Source organism: Periplaneta americana, chromosome 13, assembly GCF_040183065.1.
Source record: "Periplaneta americana isolate PAMFEO1 chromosome 13, P.americana_PAMFEO1_priV1, whole genome shotgun sequence".
In the NCBI taxonomy this organism is placed as follows: Eukaryota; Metazoa; Arthropoda; class Insecta; order Blattodea; family Blattidae; genus Periplaneta; species Periplaneta americana.
The window spans coordinates 126,122,243-126,138,887 of record NC_091129.1 but is presented as its reverse complement, the minus strand read 5'-3'; the positions used below and the strand labels follow the sequence as shown (position 1 = coordinate 126,138,887).

General features: G+C 36.8%; 1 protein-coding gene across 50 annotated transcripts in view; it reads right to left on the bottom strand.

Annotated features, from left to right (window-relative positions):
* Nucleotides 1–16,645, bottom strand: part of Mhc (myosin heavy chain) — a 100,340-nt gene that overhangs the window by 14,210 nt on the left and 69,485 nt on the right. For 26 of the 50 annotated variants that reach the window (XM_069844115.1, XM_069844130.1, XM_069844101.1 and 23 more), the window contains exons 22-30: nt 14,503–14,629; nt 13,869–14,078; nt 9,258–9,386; nt 8,829–8,972; nt 8,631–8,731; nt 7,051–7,252; nt 6,882–6,938; nt 5,198–5,451; nt 1,735–1,813 (exon numbers count right to left, since the gene is read on the bottom strand). In XM_069844115.1, the coding sequence (XP_069700216.1) occupies nt 1,735–1,813; nt 5,198–5,451; nt 6,882–6,938; nt 7,051–7,252; nt 8,631–8,731; nt 8,829–8,972; nt 9,258–9,386; nt 13,869–14,078; nt 14,503–14,629 (1,303 nt within the window). Of the gene's footprint in view, nt 1–1,734; nt 1,814–3,125; nt 3,205–5,197; nt 5,452–6,881; nt 6,939–7,050; nt 7,253–8,630; nt 8,732–8,828; nt 8,973–9,257; nt 9,387–13,868; nt 14,079–14,502; nt 14,630–16,645 lie in introns of all 50 variants that reach the window. The other 24 variants (XM_069844142.1, XM_069844099.1, XM_069844140.1 and 21 more) reach the window with 1 other exon arrangement.

Genomic DNA, 16,645 nt, shown 5'->3' with positions numbered 1-16,645 from the left:
TAATTGATTAGAATGTTGATAAATTCTGTGAAGAAAGCCTATTGATGTTCTTTGGTGAAAAGTTAATTCAGAAATGTATAATGATACGAGGTCCTAAGAAATATTTTGTTGACATAGACTGGCAATACTTCTTCCTTATCAGTGTAACTTACTACAAATTATCTGCTTCTAGTTTCCTGTTATGTGACGCTTCTGACTCGACATTTCTTCATTAATTACCTAATTCACTTAGCTATCGTCCTAGACTAAATATAAATATAATAACGTTGTCTCGGTTCTTCAGTCATGAAAATGACCATAGCCGTCTTGTGGCTGACAATAACGTATAGTTTTTAAAATCGGAAAACAAAATATTTAAAAAAACTTAATATATCCCGACACACAAGATACGATAAAAATGAAGTGACTAAAAGTTCTGCTATCTACGAAAGACGGTTTGTCGTAATTGGAGGGTTTGTTACATCACTCTAGCGAAGAAAGTAAAATATTATCTGAAATAAACGAGTGAAACGTCGTAAACTGCGGGAGATTTGAAACTTTAACAGGCTGTAAAACAAAAGTTAATACTTCATTCTTGATTACACTCTTTTAATACTTATTTAAATAACTTAATAGTTCTTCAGTGAGAGTTAATTCATTTAGATGCTTCAATATTTGTATTTTATTTAACTTTTAATTTGCGGATGGAAAGTCCCGTCATGAAGCTGCTCATATAATTCCGTAATAACAAAGTCTCTTGTCGTGAGAATATCCATCAATTGTCCATTCGATGTAGAGTTCTGCATTCTGCACTGTCTTTCAACGTTAATCGTATTTATTGAAACCTACCTGTAGGTTTACGTTTATATAATATTTGGGCAATAAACCTTGTCCCTGCTTCATAAAGCGTGGAATATATTACATTATCGACACAAATATGATTATATATGTAATTAATTTTAATGATGTAAAATTAGGCATAACCCTATGCGAAAAAAAATAATTGAAGTTAATTTAACAAGTTGAAGAATGATAATACCTAAAATGTGATCAAGTTATATTAAAAATAAATTATTTCTAATTGAGCAATGGCATTATTGCACATGAACTTACCGTGAGAGGACAGCAATGTACATTTTACGAGTATATAGCCATTGTCACTGTAATATCAACAATTTGTTAGAGTTAAATATAACATTTCGTGTAATTATGAACACACAACATGTAACACACGATTAGTTTGATCAGGGAGGTTTAGTAACATGCGGAATTCTCTCTTTACCAACTAGAATACAAACATAGAAGACAAATTAGTGTCTTAGAGTGAATCAAAAGCACGTAATGTATTATCAGCAGCGAACCTGCAGGAACGTATTTTATATGAGGATTATTTGTAAACTGCAGAGAAATTTCTTACGTACAGTTTACTGTTAGGTAAATTAAGTCACACCTTTTAAATTATATGAATAATTTTACAGTTATTTCCAATGCAGCAGTTGTGATTATGAATATGAATATAACATTATGTTTTATGATGATGGAACCCTTTCATTGTCATACAGAAATAAGTCACAAATCGATTTTTTTTAACATGAAGTAATTTTATCTTGTTGAAAGCCACAGCTATGTACAAATTTTAATAATGGCCATGCCTCGACATATTAATGCTCCTGTTGGACACACTTCTTTCTGCTAGTATTTTTTGCTGGTAGCATTAAAGCGCTGTCCACATCGCAACACTCATTAATGAAATACCTTCTCGTTGGACAAATGGTCCACGCCAGCGCGGAGGTCGTTCAGCTCGGCACCGAACTGAGCCTTGTCCTTTTCGGCTCTGCAGGATAAAACAGTGTTGTTACTCAGGACAGGTTGTACAATGCAGGGTGGTAGACAGACAGTGTGGGCGAAGGGGCAGACCTGTATTAACACTCTTCCAGACACTCGCACAATTAGAACGTTAACTCGTTTATTTGCAGGGCGAGTGCTGTGGACGAAACAAGTTCCTTCACAAATAATTTAAATTTAAGCGACTTCATACATTGTTAAATTATAAAGTTACTTTCGGTTGTAATAAATTTTTATTTTCACATATAATAAAACAACACATTTAGTAAAATAAAAAATAATTTGAATTTCATTTATGACATAAAATCTTTTTATAACTTCTTCATTGCAAATAAATTCATGCAATAAAAGTAGAGCAAATATTGAGAAATCTATGTTTTATTTTTTACGAATGTGAATTGTAATTTTTTTCTTATTTTAGTGAATATTTTGATAATATTAAATTACATTTACAAAGGGGAATCTTAAATTTCCAAAAATCCAATTATGGATATACACTATCTACCAAAAAGTAATTGGGCACTGTTTTTGTCCTTTTAGAACCTCGTAGTACCACCTCTTTTTGCTATAACAGCAGCCACCCTGTCAGGCATGCTCTCCACTAGTTTGTGTAGGATATCCACTGGAATGCGTCGCCATTCCTCTTCCAACATGGCACTCAGTTGGACAATGGAAGTTGGTCGCATCTCCCGAGACGGCAATCGCCGGTCCAATTCGTCCCAAAGGTGCTCAATGGGATTGAGATCAGGACTCTGTGCAGGCCAGTCCAACCGGTGAAGATTATTGTCTGCATACCACTGCATAGTAGCCGCCGAAACATGAGGCCAACTTCCATTGTCCAACTGAGTGCCATGTTGCAAGAGGAATGGCGACGCATTCCAGTGGATATCCTACACAAACTAGTAGAGAGCATGCCTGACAGGGTGGCTGCTGTTATAGCAACAAGAGGTGGTACCACGAGGTTCTGAAGTGGCAAAAACAGTGCCCAATTACTTTTTAGTAGATAGTGTATTTAAATGTATGTCCCGCCTCAAGACTTTTCTTGCGAATGAACTTAAGGAGCAAGTTTTTACACAATTTTCCAGACTGCGTTTAGAAATGTGTTTCTGTTTCAGGATAAATATTTGTGACGACAGTGGACCAACGTGCAAGTGTCTGGCAGAGAGCTGAGGTATCCTGCACAAATGTTGGATGGTGGGCTCAACCTACATAGAAAAGACGCAGAACGGGGACACAATCATGCTGCTGCAACCTGTAGACAAGGGACTCAAAGATCAAGGGGCGGGGATCACATGTTTTACCTTATCGCGGGCCAGACCGTCAATAGCACCACGGACGTTGTTGAGCTCGTTGTAAACAGAGGAGCGGTCATGCTCGGCCCTGTAGAAGTAAATAACATTTTCACCAGCTCCTAGTACCAATCTATAATTTTAGCGCTAAAGACAGTGGGTCAACGCTACATTGTCCCCAATATTTTCAGTACTGCAATATCTTCTTTATAAAACAAACTGAGACTGATATTTTCCTCTACAAAGAAGAGAAGCAATTACAAAAGAATTATTAGTTAGCGTAACTCTTAGCAGGTAACAGATAAACAAAATATTTTTACAGCTAACTACACAGTTTTGATAAATTTGAGAAGTGTAAGAAGTTCAATTTAATATATTTGAAGGTAACGCAAGAAGAAATATACTCAGCCGGCAATGTTCTGAACAGCTGTAGAAGAAAACGTATACCGATTACTTAGTTTAAATTGAAAAAATAAACATTTAGTCAAATAACAGAAATATATTAGAATACTATCAAAACTGTTCTAAATCCGAAAAAATAAAATAAAAATATACGATCGCTTACTGACAACTGACTTTTTTTTAGATTTATTTGTTATTGTAAACGAATTTTACGGTTTCGAAAAGTAATTCAGGTGGCCGTAAGCATGAATTGGCTCCTTGATAAATTAGCATATAATGTTAAATTTGTGTATTTTAATTAAATTATATTGGTTATGGACATACTTTGTATAAAGGTAAAATAAAGGATTCCCTATATATATTCCTGAAAGCGCTTAAGAGCTCCATTTTTTCTTGACTTAGCCACTAGTATGAGGTGGTGTGGTTGAAACCACGCTCCGACCGTATTTTAACTCCGGGACGAACCCGGTACTCAATTTGGTAGGAGGCTGAAAGAACCTCGGGTCCTTTCTGATGTTTCATCAATGAAAAAGATCCCGTAATTACTCGGGATTGAACCTAGCATCTTCCAGTCGTAGCCATTTCGTTACCTCAGAACAACAGTGGGATATCTTGCAAAAATCATATTTTAAATAATCAGGATAAAAATTGCTATTGAACATCGAGTACAATATGTAAACAAACTTTTGATTTAATATGAAGCTAAAACAACAAGAAATGACAAGCACCATTAATCTACAAAATGAAGCTAACTTAAAACTTAATTTATCTCGAAACCACAGTTTGTCAAGACTGTAGTTCTGACGTAACGATTTGCTCTAACCAACTAAGCTGGATGCCACTGTGTGTAAAACATTACTAAATCATTCGCGCCTGGCATATGCGGCAACTTGTCTGCCATATATGTAAATAGTGAGGACTATACTTTACATCGGTTCATGGAATAACATACAATTTCGAGAAAAATAAATCGACGCGTAACTTCCATTGCAAGTTAAAACTTCAATTTTATTTAGACTTATTAAGCTATCACCCATATTGTATAACATTTCATGGAATAACATAAAGTTTAGAGAAAAGTAAATAGACGTATAACTTCTATTATGAAGTCAGACTTATTAAGCCATCACCCATATTGTATAAAATTTCAGGGGATAACATAAAGTTTAGAGAAAAGTAAATGGACGTATAACTTCTATTACGAAGTCAGACTTATTAAGCCATCACCCATATTGTATAAAATTTCATCGAATAACATAAAGTTTAGAGAAAAGTAAATGGACGTATAACTTCTATTACGAAATCAGACTTATTAAGCCATCACTCATATTGTATAACATTTCAGGGAATAAAAAAGTTTAGAGAAAATTAATTAGAAGCATAACTTCTAGTACGAAGTCAGAATTTAAGCCATCACCGTTCATTGTTCAAGAAGCACTTGTGTCTTAAAACATTTAAAGGAATGTGCAAATGTCTGCAAAGTTAATATATTAAGATTTATTTAAAATTGATCAGTTCTAGAATTTATGCGGAGACTACGTCCTATTAGACCTAAACAAATGTGAAATAAAATCTTCAAGGTGCAAATTAGTTTAAGTAATTTTCCGACGAAAAAACGTGGAAGTTCCGCAAAGTAAGCGCGTACCGCACGTACAGTAAGTACACATCCAGTGGCCACTTACTTAGCCTTCAGCTTGTTCAGCTGGTCGATCTGTTCTCCCATCTCGGCCACGGCATCGTTGTGCTTCTTGCGCAGGTTGGCCAGGGTGCCCTCATGCTGGATGTTGGCTTCCTCCAGGTCACGGCGCAGCTTGGCGAGCTCGGCCTCGCGCTTCTTGTTCAGCTCGATCTGAGCAGAGGTGGCGCCTCCAGCTTCCTCGAGACGCTCACCCAACTCCTCGAGCTCGCGGGCGAGATCGGATCGCTGCTTCTCGGCCTAGAATACGCAAACATTGTGAAATTGATAACAGTTTGTTACAGAGACTGGAACTGGTCTTATTTTACATTTAAGGATATATGTACGTTAACGACCACAAATATTATTAGAAAATGCAGGCTCTAAATTTCTAAAATTTTATAAGAAAATAAACTCACAATTGGACAAAAATTACAAGGTACCACAACAAGACTTATTAGAACTTAAATATCTGATAAAAGTATAAAAAAGGTTACTAATAATATTTTTCAAACCAGTTTAATCAAAGTATGAAAAAAAAAACAATTTCCGCAGTTACATCATTTGGTAACCATTTGGTATCTCTGACGTCTTTAATATTTTTCCTGCATGTAATAAACACTTATTTCTGAAAATAAATTTACATAATGTTTTGTGACTAATTTTTATATTTTCAAAGAAATGGGCATTATTGTAGTCTATCTTTTGCATAAATGTACTGTATGTTAAATCAATGTACAAAATTTCAGAATTCTATCTCTACTGGTTGTGGAGTTATGAAATAATATGTGTGATTTTTTTCAAATTTTGGAAAAAAAGTAAAAAGTGAATTCTAAAAAATATTATTAACCTTTTTTATATTTTATCAGATATTTAAGTTATAATAAGTCTTGTTGTGGTATCTTGTAATTTTTGTCCAATTGCGAATTTATTTCCTTATAAAATTTTAGAAATTTAGAGCCTGATTTTCTGATAATATTTGTGGTCGTTCACGTACATACACCATTAAACGGTCATAAAAGCGATTCTATTTCAATTAAATTTATTATATGGTATATCATAAATCAGAGATTGGTAGTTTTTTATTAAACGAAGATATGTATATTCCTTTTACTTTAAAATGAAAATGGAAGATTTATCTAAATTCTTACTTAATTAAATAGTTAAATCCATCTCCTTCCAATTTTAAATGTACGTAATCGTTTGGCTCTAAAAATTCTTTGTCATGTACTGGTTTTTTCCTCTGTTTCATCTTCAATAAATTATAGTTTATGCAACATAAAAACACATTCTTTCCAGTAGCCTGAATTTAACAGACATTACAATAATTACGTGATTTTCCCCACTGATAAGTCAATTCTGGTTTCCTTTAACCCCGTTAATTTCCTATTTTTATTATGACCCTCTTTGAGTACCAAAATTAATTTTCTTATACATTTCTGAAAGGCTGCATAAAACTGAGAAGTCCGCTAAAGAAATAACTTAAGACCGTCAGAAAGTGCTGAGATCTTTTTAGGACTATAGAATCAGGCATGATGAATTTAATGTAATGTGTAGGTCTTAGTGGTTTCATTTTTCGTTCTTTAGTCAGAAGTTGATATTTATTAGAACATAAGTGACCTACTAGTACTACTGTAGTCTTTCTACTTCGATCATAACGGAACGTATTTTTGTATTATCACGGTTCTTACCTTGGCTCTGGCTTGGCGTTCAGCTTCGACCTCTTCCTCGAGCTCCTCAATGCGGGACTAGGGTAAAGAAAATTATTTGAATTAGAAATATGTTTTTTGCTTATATAAAATTATAATCCCATGGAAAACAAAGTACATGGGAATTTCAGTTGAATGAAGACTCTCGTACCTGCAGCTCCTTGATCTGCTTCTGCAGCTTGGCAACGAGGGACTGCTCATCCTCAAGCTTGGCGGCCAGAGAAGAGATCTCCTTGTCCTTGCGCTGGATGGTCTGCTCGAGTTCCTTCTTGTTGCGCTCAAGGTCGGATACAGCCTCCTGAGTCAGCTTCAGGTCACCCTCAACCTTACGCTTGGCCTTCTCAACATCACCGCTGTAATGCATGAAATGAAACGAGTTAAAATATGTTTTCGTAACCAAAGTAGGAAGTATAAAGCAGGCCTGCACAAATAGCGCTCAACGAGCGCGCGCGCTCCTTCGGAGCGGGAGAGCGGTGTTTACCGCTCGCCGAAACGGAGAGGAAGATACGTCAGAATGACATAGACTTGCTATGCGTCGATGAGAGGAAAACGACCACTCAGTTATCTAGTGGGGTGCAGTGTGTAGGCCTATTCTCAGTAACTGTTTCACGTTGCTTACCTACTGCTACAGTACAGTATGGAGGAATCTAAAAGACGGAACGTAACATTTAACATTTAACGATTTACAGCTCGAACTTATTGATCTTCAATGTGACTTAAGGGCTTAAGATCGTTTGAATAATACTACTAGCCTAGTTGAGTGTTACAAGACTAAACATTAGCAATAATATCCACGACTACACAGGCTGGCTGTGAAAATGATTGCTTTGTTTGGCTCAACATTTATATTTGTGAGCAACTGTTTTCTATAATCAACTTTAATAAAGGCAGACATCGAACATCTGTAACTGATGTTTCATTACGATCAGTAGGCTACTGTTCCTTTCAGCTGCCAACAGCATAAAACCTCGTTTTGATGTACTGATAAATACAAATATAACAAAATGATATTGTACATTTAAGTAGCTATACAATTTCTATTACTTCAGTAAAATAAACATTTCTTTATTAATTAATAATAGTCCAAGATAGTTTTGCAAACACTGAACGGGAATTTATTTCATAATCACTCGTAATAGTACATCCTTTTGTGTACATTTTGTACGAGATCACCCCTTCTTCCAGTCCACTCTTATAACAGAGCGCAGCTAATATCTGCATTCCGCTCATGAGCTGTGAGCCGGCTCGGAGAGCGCAAACCTTGTGCAGGCCTGGTATAAAGGATGGCACTGTCAAAATATTTCACTAAATTATAAAATATTGCCATTGTACTCGCATTTATGAGAAAGATGATCCTTCATGTTTCTCAAATATTAATTTGAAATACGATAAGTTGTAACTCTCGAAACTCATAGCGCAACAACAAAACTATTTTTATACTGAAATCTAATTACGTCAATTTGAGAGAAGAAAGAGATTTTATGCTTGCTATTTAGTAATCTCACGATTTAATAAATAAGTAGCTCGTTACTTTAACATTTATTAATATTCTTATTTTTTTAAGAAATCTAGTTAAACTTCATATTAACTTCAAATTAGGCTATTTAAAAATGTTGATGGATATATTGATATAAAACTGCGCTATATCTTTATCAGGTACAATAACTTTTCACTTTAATTATAGAATTCTGTCATGCATGTCAAAATAATTGAAAAATTCTGAGAACTTACCGCAGCTTCTTCTCACGCTCAAGAGAGTCCTCGAGCTCATCCAGGGTCTGCTCCAACTTGGCCTTTACCTTGTTCAAGTGATTGACCTTGTCCTCAGCGGCCTAGATAACACAATTGAAAAATCGTTATAATATATCATCGAGTGAAAATATTTCTATAATATACCAAGTCCCAATGGCAAGATCAGCGGCAGGTTACCTGGAGTTCTTCAGCGGTCTTCTGGTTGGTCTCACCCTGGTTCTTCTTCTCCTTGTTGAGCTTGTTGATCAGCTCATCCTGGTGCGCGATCTCATCGTTGAGGTTGCGGATCTGGTGGTCCTTGGTTGCCTTGTCCTGCTCCGACTGTTGTCACAAAGAAAATGTTCATTTGTTAGTAATAGTTCAAGAATCTAAACGTGAGGCTTTTATAAGTGTAACATTTTCCATGCATATATTCCACTATTTACTTTTAAAAATCAAATTAATTGTTTTATCGGACTCTTTCGCGTTAAATATTCGAACATATATTTCTTTGCTTCTGATGTTAGAAACATAAATTTGTTAGTTTAAAAAGTAATATATTTATCATTGCTTTGTCACTTCGCTTAAACAAACTGTACGCTTTGTTAAAAATATTATGAGTCCTACCTTCTGGACGGCAAGTTCCAGATCCTCGATGTCCTTCTTGAGGCCAGCGATCTCTTGCTCGAGCTTCTTCTTGCCCTGGAACAACTGATTACGCGCATCCTCTTCCTGCTGCAGCCTCTCTTGTGTGTCCTGCAAGTGAAATCAATTTTCCTCCTTTATCGAACAGCAGTTGTATTGCATCTTAAAACAATGTCATATAAATAGAATCTGTCCACGCATTGATAACAATTATTTTCATGTGAGAGTTCCGCGTGTTTGAAAATTTACAAGACGGCACTATAATAGTACATTATACAACGAGCCTATAATGGTAGTAATTAAGACGCGAGTATGTTTATGAAACGAGAGCAAGCGAGTTTCATAATTTTTATACGAGCGTCTTAATTACCATTATAGACAAGTTTCATACGACTTTTTATGCTCCACCATATTTCTAACTTGAAATTATTCAGAAGTATTCATTTTATTTGTATCTGACTGAAGATCGGAAGTGACCTTGTGCATAGGTCGTAAATTGTGAGATGTGCGCAGACGCGAAAGTATTGATTTTTTTTTCCGAGGAACAATAATGTCATTGACCTTGATGTAATGTAAAGAATAACATGAACTAATTTTGATATAACCTGGAAATTGATTTAGAATTGAAAAACGAGATGACAAATTGGATTTATGTGAATATGATTTACAATTAACGCTAATTTTTATAGTAACAGAACATAACCTTCTGCGACAGTATTGGATTTTCAGCCTCTTTCGATTGCATATCCGAGAATAATCGAAAACCTGAACTTTAATGAATAGGTGTACTTTAATGACATGCATTAAAGGATTGCTACCAGGTATATAATTACTACATTTCGGCATGGTCGAGCATAAATGCCTTAGTACACAGGGCAATCGTGTAATAGGCCTGGTCACATTATTTCTACAAGAGAATCACTGAAGTAAATATCAGACTTTTAAGATAGCTAAGAAATATTTAATAAAAGCTCAATGAAAGTAAATGAAGAGTGTGATTCCAAATGTCACGTAGTCCATTTGGCCATTTTATGATTTATACATATATTCGACTGTTTGGGACCTCTATCATAATAATATTTTAAGTTGTTGTTTTTTTTTTTCAAAACAACGACAATACTAGTCTAAAAGTTTGTGTTATTGTGCATTTCATTTGGAAAATCGTTCAGTCCGTAGACGGTGGATAAAGAAACTAGCTCATTCCTTTCATTGGTATCCCACTCTTCAATTGTTCGATTAGTTTGAGTTTGTATTCTAGTTTGAAATCTTGTAAACTTTCTAAATTCATATCCCGTTTTTGTAGTAGCAATATCTGTAAAAACAATCTAATGGAGATGTGATAGCCTAATATAATTTTGGCTTAATCTTAAACAGCATTCTGAAGTAATTTAGTTTTCCAGCTTTATTTAATTTCGTGTGCATGAACACACATCTCTATGTTGAAGTGGCTTCGCACCAGTAGTGCTTACTTTCCATTGTGGCTTGTGCGTCGGTCTTCGAGAGGCGAGTTCGCTGATGTGTCAGAGCCACGACATGCTATTTATAGCGGTTACTTCTGTTGGGAGATTTCCGAGTCACGCCGCAAGAATGTCTTCAAAAACCACAGAACCACACCCGACTTTCATTTCTTTCTGACTTGCAGTTATTTCTCGTTTATAATTTGAAAGGTTTCGTCTGTTGAAACTAGTGTGGGCGGGAGCAGTTGGCTTATTTAAAATAAATCCATGTCCGAAAAAGAAAGCAAATATTCACAGCCACAATCGAAAGAGATCAGTCGACCTACAAAACGGATCCAGCATTCCCTTTCTACCTATGTTTCGTCTACCGTTTGTTTTTGACCCGATTTGTCTGTCATTTGGAACAGAGGCACTAACTTTCCTTGACTTCCAAAAATAAACCAGAAATGTGAAGAAATACTTAAAGTTACCAAAAATAAACCGGCAAAGCAAAAGCTTTAAATACTCCGATGTTTTATGCTTTTACGACCAGAGATTTTTTTAACGAAACGATTCAGTGACTACACTTTCTTCGAATATATATTCACGGAGGAAGAGAAATGAAAAGTAAAGATACTTTCTGGGAACGAAGAATTCACTGGAATCTTTCCAATGTTTAATGAAGCGTTTCCTTTAAAAAGATGCAGTAGAACTAGTTTCGATCCTCATAAGTGGGAAAGGATTCGATCGATTAGGATAGTACCGGAGGCTGTCGAGAATGGCAGAACCGTGTTGACATGGAACATTTTTCAACTGACGCAATATACTGGATATGAAGCTATGTTCTCTGGCCAGATTCCAAAGCTGGAAGCTACACTCGGCTCGCACTTTGTCACTTGGATGTCATCGTCGCGCCAGCTATTTCCGTCGGGAGGACGTCCACTCATTTAATAGCGTCGGGCAAGGATGGAATCCATCGCGCAGTAACTCTTCCCCTTCCACCGCATGTCTTTCGAAAATATCTTTTAAATTAGTCTACGAGGAATGAAGAAGAGAGAAATATGCATCAGGAAAAAAAAATACTGGTCCATTCACAGAAACTACTCTGTTCTGGCTGAGAGGAACAACAATGACCGTACTGTGCTCTACAACATCAAGTCATTATATAACGAGACACACCTTCTTTGTGTATCAACAAATCGGACGGCGTGCCAAACGTCCGTGAAAATTAATGGCTACACACAGACAGGAGATACAATGAATGAGACACACTACAATAGTGATTTGGCAAAGGAAATCGAAACCTGTAACAATTCCCGTTTGTAATGGGATGTGCACAGATTCACTGCGGCGAGGGAAATTATACCGGGGCATGTTACAGGAAATATTAACTCGGAATGTAGGCAGACCCTGACAGCTACACCTGCACTGGCTCTTAATTTAACCTCAACATCTTGGAAACTCTTACATCGTACCAAACTTGGCGCGTGTTACTCTCTGGCAACTCGAGCCCTCTCCCGTGTCATTTGCCCGGTGAATGAGACGGTCGACATGTTTTTTATATATATATTTTGCGGGTTTCCTCTTATAATTACCTACAAGTTTCCGAAAGGTGATTTGGACACGTACAGTAGCCTACATGAGACTGAAGTGAAGAGATACGTCTGAAATTTAAGTAAAATATTCGACATATTCAGGCTTGTCCCTTTGAAAACTATCCGAGATAAATTACAATGCACCTGTCTTGCTTTCGGACAAAGCGATTACTATTGCTTTGTTCCGTACTCGTTGTGAGTGTAGGGATATAACTACAATACTTTGTTAGAATTTCATTTTTTTTTTTTTTCGAAAAGTGTTCAGTAGTTAAGATCGTGTGAAGAAAGTGAACGTGTTAGCTCCTGAATCTGGAAGTTTGCTGGAGACTCTCTCTTTCTCTCCACTCTGGTGCGTGTGACTCAGGTGCGTCCGCAAATAGACGCCGACGGGGGGCGACAGTGGCAGCTGCACTGCCTCAGTCAGCGCCGGGCCCCGCGCCAGCAGCGTCCCACACCCGCCTGCCCGCTCCAGCAGAAATGAATTTTCACACCGCTCTCGGGTTTCACCGCATATCCCCACCAAAAATGTTCAACAGACTAATTCCACTCCGCGCGGATTCTTGTCAAGTTTTACTCCTACTTGATAAATTTTTTATTCCTTGGGTTCGTTTCAAGGCCAAAAATTCAAGTCAACTCTAAAATACATTAATGTGGAAAACATTATGACAGGTTATAAATTTTAAGTTTAGAATTTCGTCTATTTCTCGATAGGTTTATTTTATTTCTTTTACTTTGGAAATTTTTAAGAATATGTCAGTATTTCCCATTCATCTTATATTTGAATGAATGAGCGAGCTGGGTATCCCTGATTTTAGTAGGAAAAGAAACTATATTAACCTGAGCTTTCATATTTAATAAGCCTACAATTATTAAATTAATATAAAGCTACCTTAATTCATTTTCTACATTTATTAAATTTTTATAAAGCTATCTTAGTTTAGTATAGTTGTTTAATAAATTGCAATCCTGTTAGTAATATCTTCTTGTATTGTAATTTTACTTATTTAATTAACAGTAGTATATAGTTACAGCAGAGTAAATAACGTTTCATACTAATTCGGTCCCTGCGTTATTTTATTAGACTGCTCGAATTTTTGTTAAGTCAATAAAACATTCAGATTTTTAGTCCTATTTGAGGACGATTTATAATGTTCCCCTACTACATAGTTCGTAATATCTCGTAATGAATTATAAATATTTCTGCTCCTTTTCTATTTATTAATTAATAAAGATTTTCAATAATGCTGAACTAGGCATTCTAATAATAACAATAATTGAAGCTAACAAAGCACGTCTACTGAGGACGTATCACTTCGAGATAGATTTGTTAATTATAACACATATATTTGTATATATAAGAATATTCCTTTCGTATTAGGGACATTAAAGTACTCTAATGATTGCAGTTTGACTCGTGCCTCTCTATCCCACACATGCTCTAGACAAGCAAGCTAATACTAGGCCTAAATGACTACCGAGTTGTGTGTGTTGCCTTGTACTACGACAATGCTATTAGTCGGTGCATGGAATGAAATGTGTTAGAAGAAAGAACGTGAACTCACGTGAAGCTGGGATTCGAGATCGGCCTTCTGGGCCTGCAGCTTGTTGCTCTTCTCCTGGAAGTCGGACAGGGAGCCCTTCTCTCCTTCCAGAGTGTTCAGCAGCTCGGCCTTCTCCTGCAGCAGCTTGGCGTTCAGGGCCTCGACTTCCTTGCGCAGTTTCTCCTCCTTCTCAAAGGCCTCCTGTGCCTTCTGGGCTTTCTCCTCCAGTTTCTGCAGATCAGAGTCAGCAGCGTCACAAGGGTCCATTGCTGTTGAGCTGTATCACCAACAGGAAAGGAAGAAGGGTCGAGAGGGTTCGGGGTTGGGATTGGTGCGGTCCGGTCCGGTCGGTCGCGGGCAACTGATTCGCAGCGGCTGCCGACGGCTTTCCGAGGTTTCGCCTCAAAACGAGAACCTGGTGTGGGTTGGGTGCTACTTGGCAGCAAGTCAAATAAAAATACATATTCATACTTGCGGGGTGAGGAGGGGAGTGTGCGAAAGGGAGGGGCAAACTTCATATTTAGCTGTGCCCCACCTAAAAATGTGGATGTGGTGGTAAAGGAGGCGAGTTGGGAATTTCTGTAGGAAAAATCATAATGATGATGATGGTGGGAGCCAGAAATAGGCCGCTCTCCCTCCCGATTTTTATACGTACCTTCATCTCATCCTCTATGCGTGTGACGTTGAGCATAGGCTTCACCTTCTGCCACAGCTTCCACCATGGCCATGTGCGCAGCTGCAGGTACTTGCGGAGGTTGCGCTGCACCACCTGGAGAGCGATCCTGCAACAAAATGGCCGTCGTACGTCATTCACCCGAGTCCCTTCGCTCTACCATTAGTAATGCCCTGACATGCAGTCATAAAGCTCGAGTCCTCCAAGTTTATATTTGCTCCAGCGAATTTTATTACTGTGTGGTTTCCGTCTTGCCTTCTCTTGCGATATAGATTATCTGGCAAAGAGAAGTAGAATGAATCTAGACCTTGATCTTGCATTTACGCTGTAACTAACGGAAGTTAAAAAAAACTCCAATTTATAAAATATAATTGGACAGATGTCTCAAATTATCATCTGTTAATGTGGATAGTTACAGATTGCTGTTACAGAGACTGAAGGTCTCAGAATTACCTCCGAAAAGAATTTCGATTTCTGAGCGAAGGTAAGGAACTGGCTACTCTTGAATATTAGCTAATAAAAGATCAACGGAGATATCAAAACAATCGAGGATGGCGACTTCTCTCTCTGCCTGACCAAAACGAGTAATTTACTAAGGACTGTAATTAAACATTATTAAAAATAAAACACATTCGAAGTATAGCCCACTGGACTTTCATATATTCATAACGATGTTACTTTTAAGAGGAAAAAAGCGTCTTAAAAATAATCATGCCTGTATCTTTTTTATTCTTACAAGGAAATTCATGGTAGGCTAAGTGGCGGAAATAAGATTATTTTGATTGTAAATTAAACTGGTTGTGGCTTTTAATTTTATTGAAGGTGTTCCTCTCAAATTGAAATTAAAGAAAATACTTTATACGATTTTAATTTTGTAGAAAGTAGACCTATTCCTCCTAAATTGAAATTAAGGAAATACTGCAGTTTATGAGGTAAACTATTAAAATATGCGTAAATGCTCAGTTAAGATATTACATAGCTTACTATAAAGCTATATTCAGCTTTATTTTTGCAGTCAGTTTTTGGTAGTATACTACCACAGTCTAGTATATACAGTCGCGAAGCTCAATACGTAGTAAATATGCAAACATTAGATAGTTGCTCACCACTAGGATTTCTAATATCGCCTCATTACAGGCAATGCAAAATAGTACCGTCACAGTCTATTGTTTCTAGCATCCTCAAAACTCAAGCTTCGTGACTGTATATAGTAGACTGTGATACTACGGTATGGTTTGTAATGATAGTGACACACGATCACTTTCCTTCCTTCGCCTGTCTAGTGCTAACATCTTAAGACATAAAATTCATGTCTGCAATGCGTAAATAAAGTATTAATACGCCAGATCTGAATACAAGAAATACAAACTATCTTTTCTAATCTTCATGAAACTAATACGAAAGGAGCGTATTATTTATGAAATACGACACTGAAATCATGACAGACTCGTGTTTCTTTCCCGACTCGATGAAGAAATAAATAAACATCAATAAACAAGATGACCCACTTTGAGAAAACAACTGCTACACAGGATAAAATGACTCACTTTTCCCAACAGAGGAAAGACTTTCAGACTAAGTAAGGGGTGGAAATTATTGGCAACCATCCGGCTGTTGTATGATTCATACAGACATGAAACAAGCTGGTTTGTTTGCAGTTTAAACGTTTACTCAATTTAACGGACATTAAGTATAAATATATACCACTAAATCAGCTCACAACTTCCGAGAATTTTTACTCGACTTCAAAAGAGACATTCTGAATACAGCCTAGTTGGTTGCACTCTACATAAATAGACCGGCATCAGCACGGATTGTCTCGCCGATTTCCACACACCATTTTTATATCATGTTACATCTCGGGTCAGTTACACACGAAATACTTCAAAGGAGTGATGGTGTAAGTGTGGTAATGACATTTTATGTACAAAAATAGAAGAGTTCGACTTTAAGAATCCACACGATAAAGAGTGAGAAAGCAAAACGTTACCCTCATCTTTGTGAAACAGTCTATTTTCTGCACGACTTACGACTTTAATGGTCTCCATACAAGGTCTGTCGTCCTCATTGGTAAGAAATGTTATTTCCCGGAATCCAGCGTTATAAAGTGCTTCCTGTGACACGT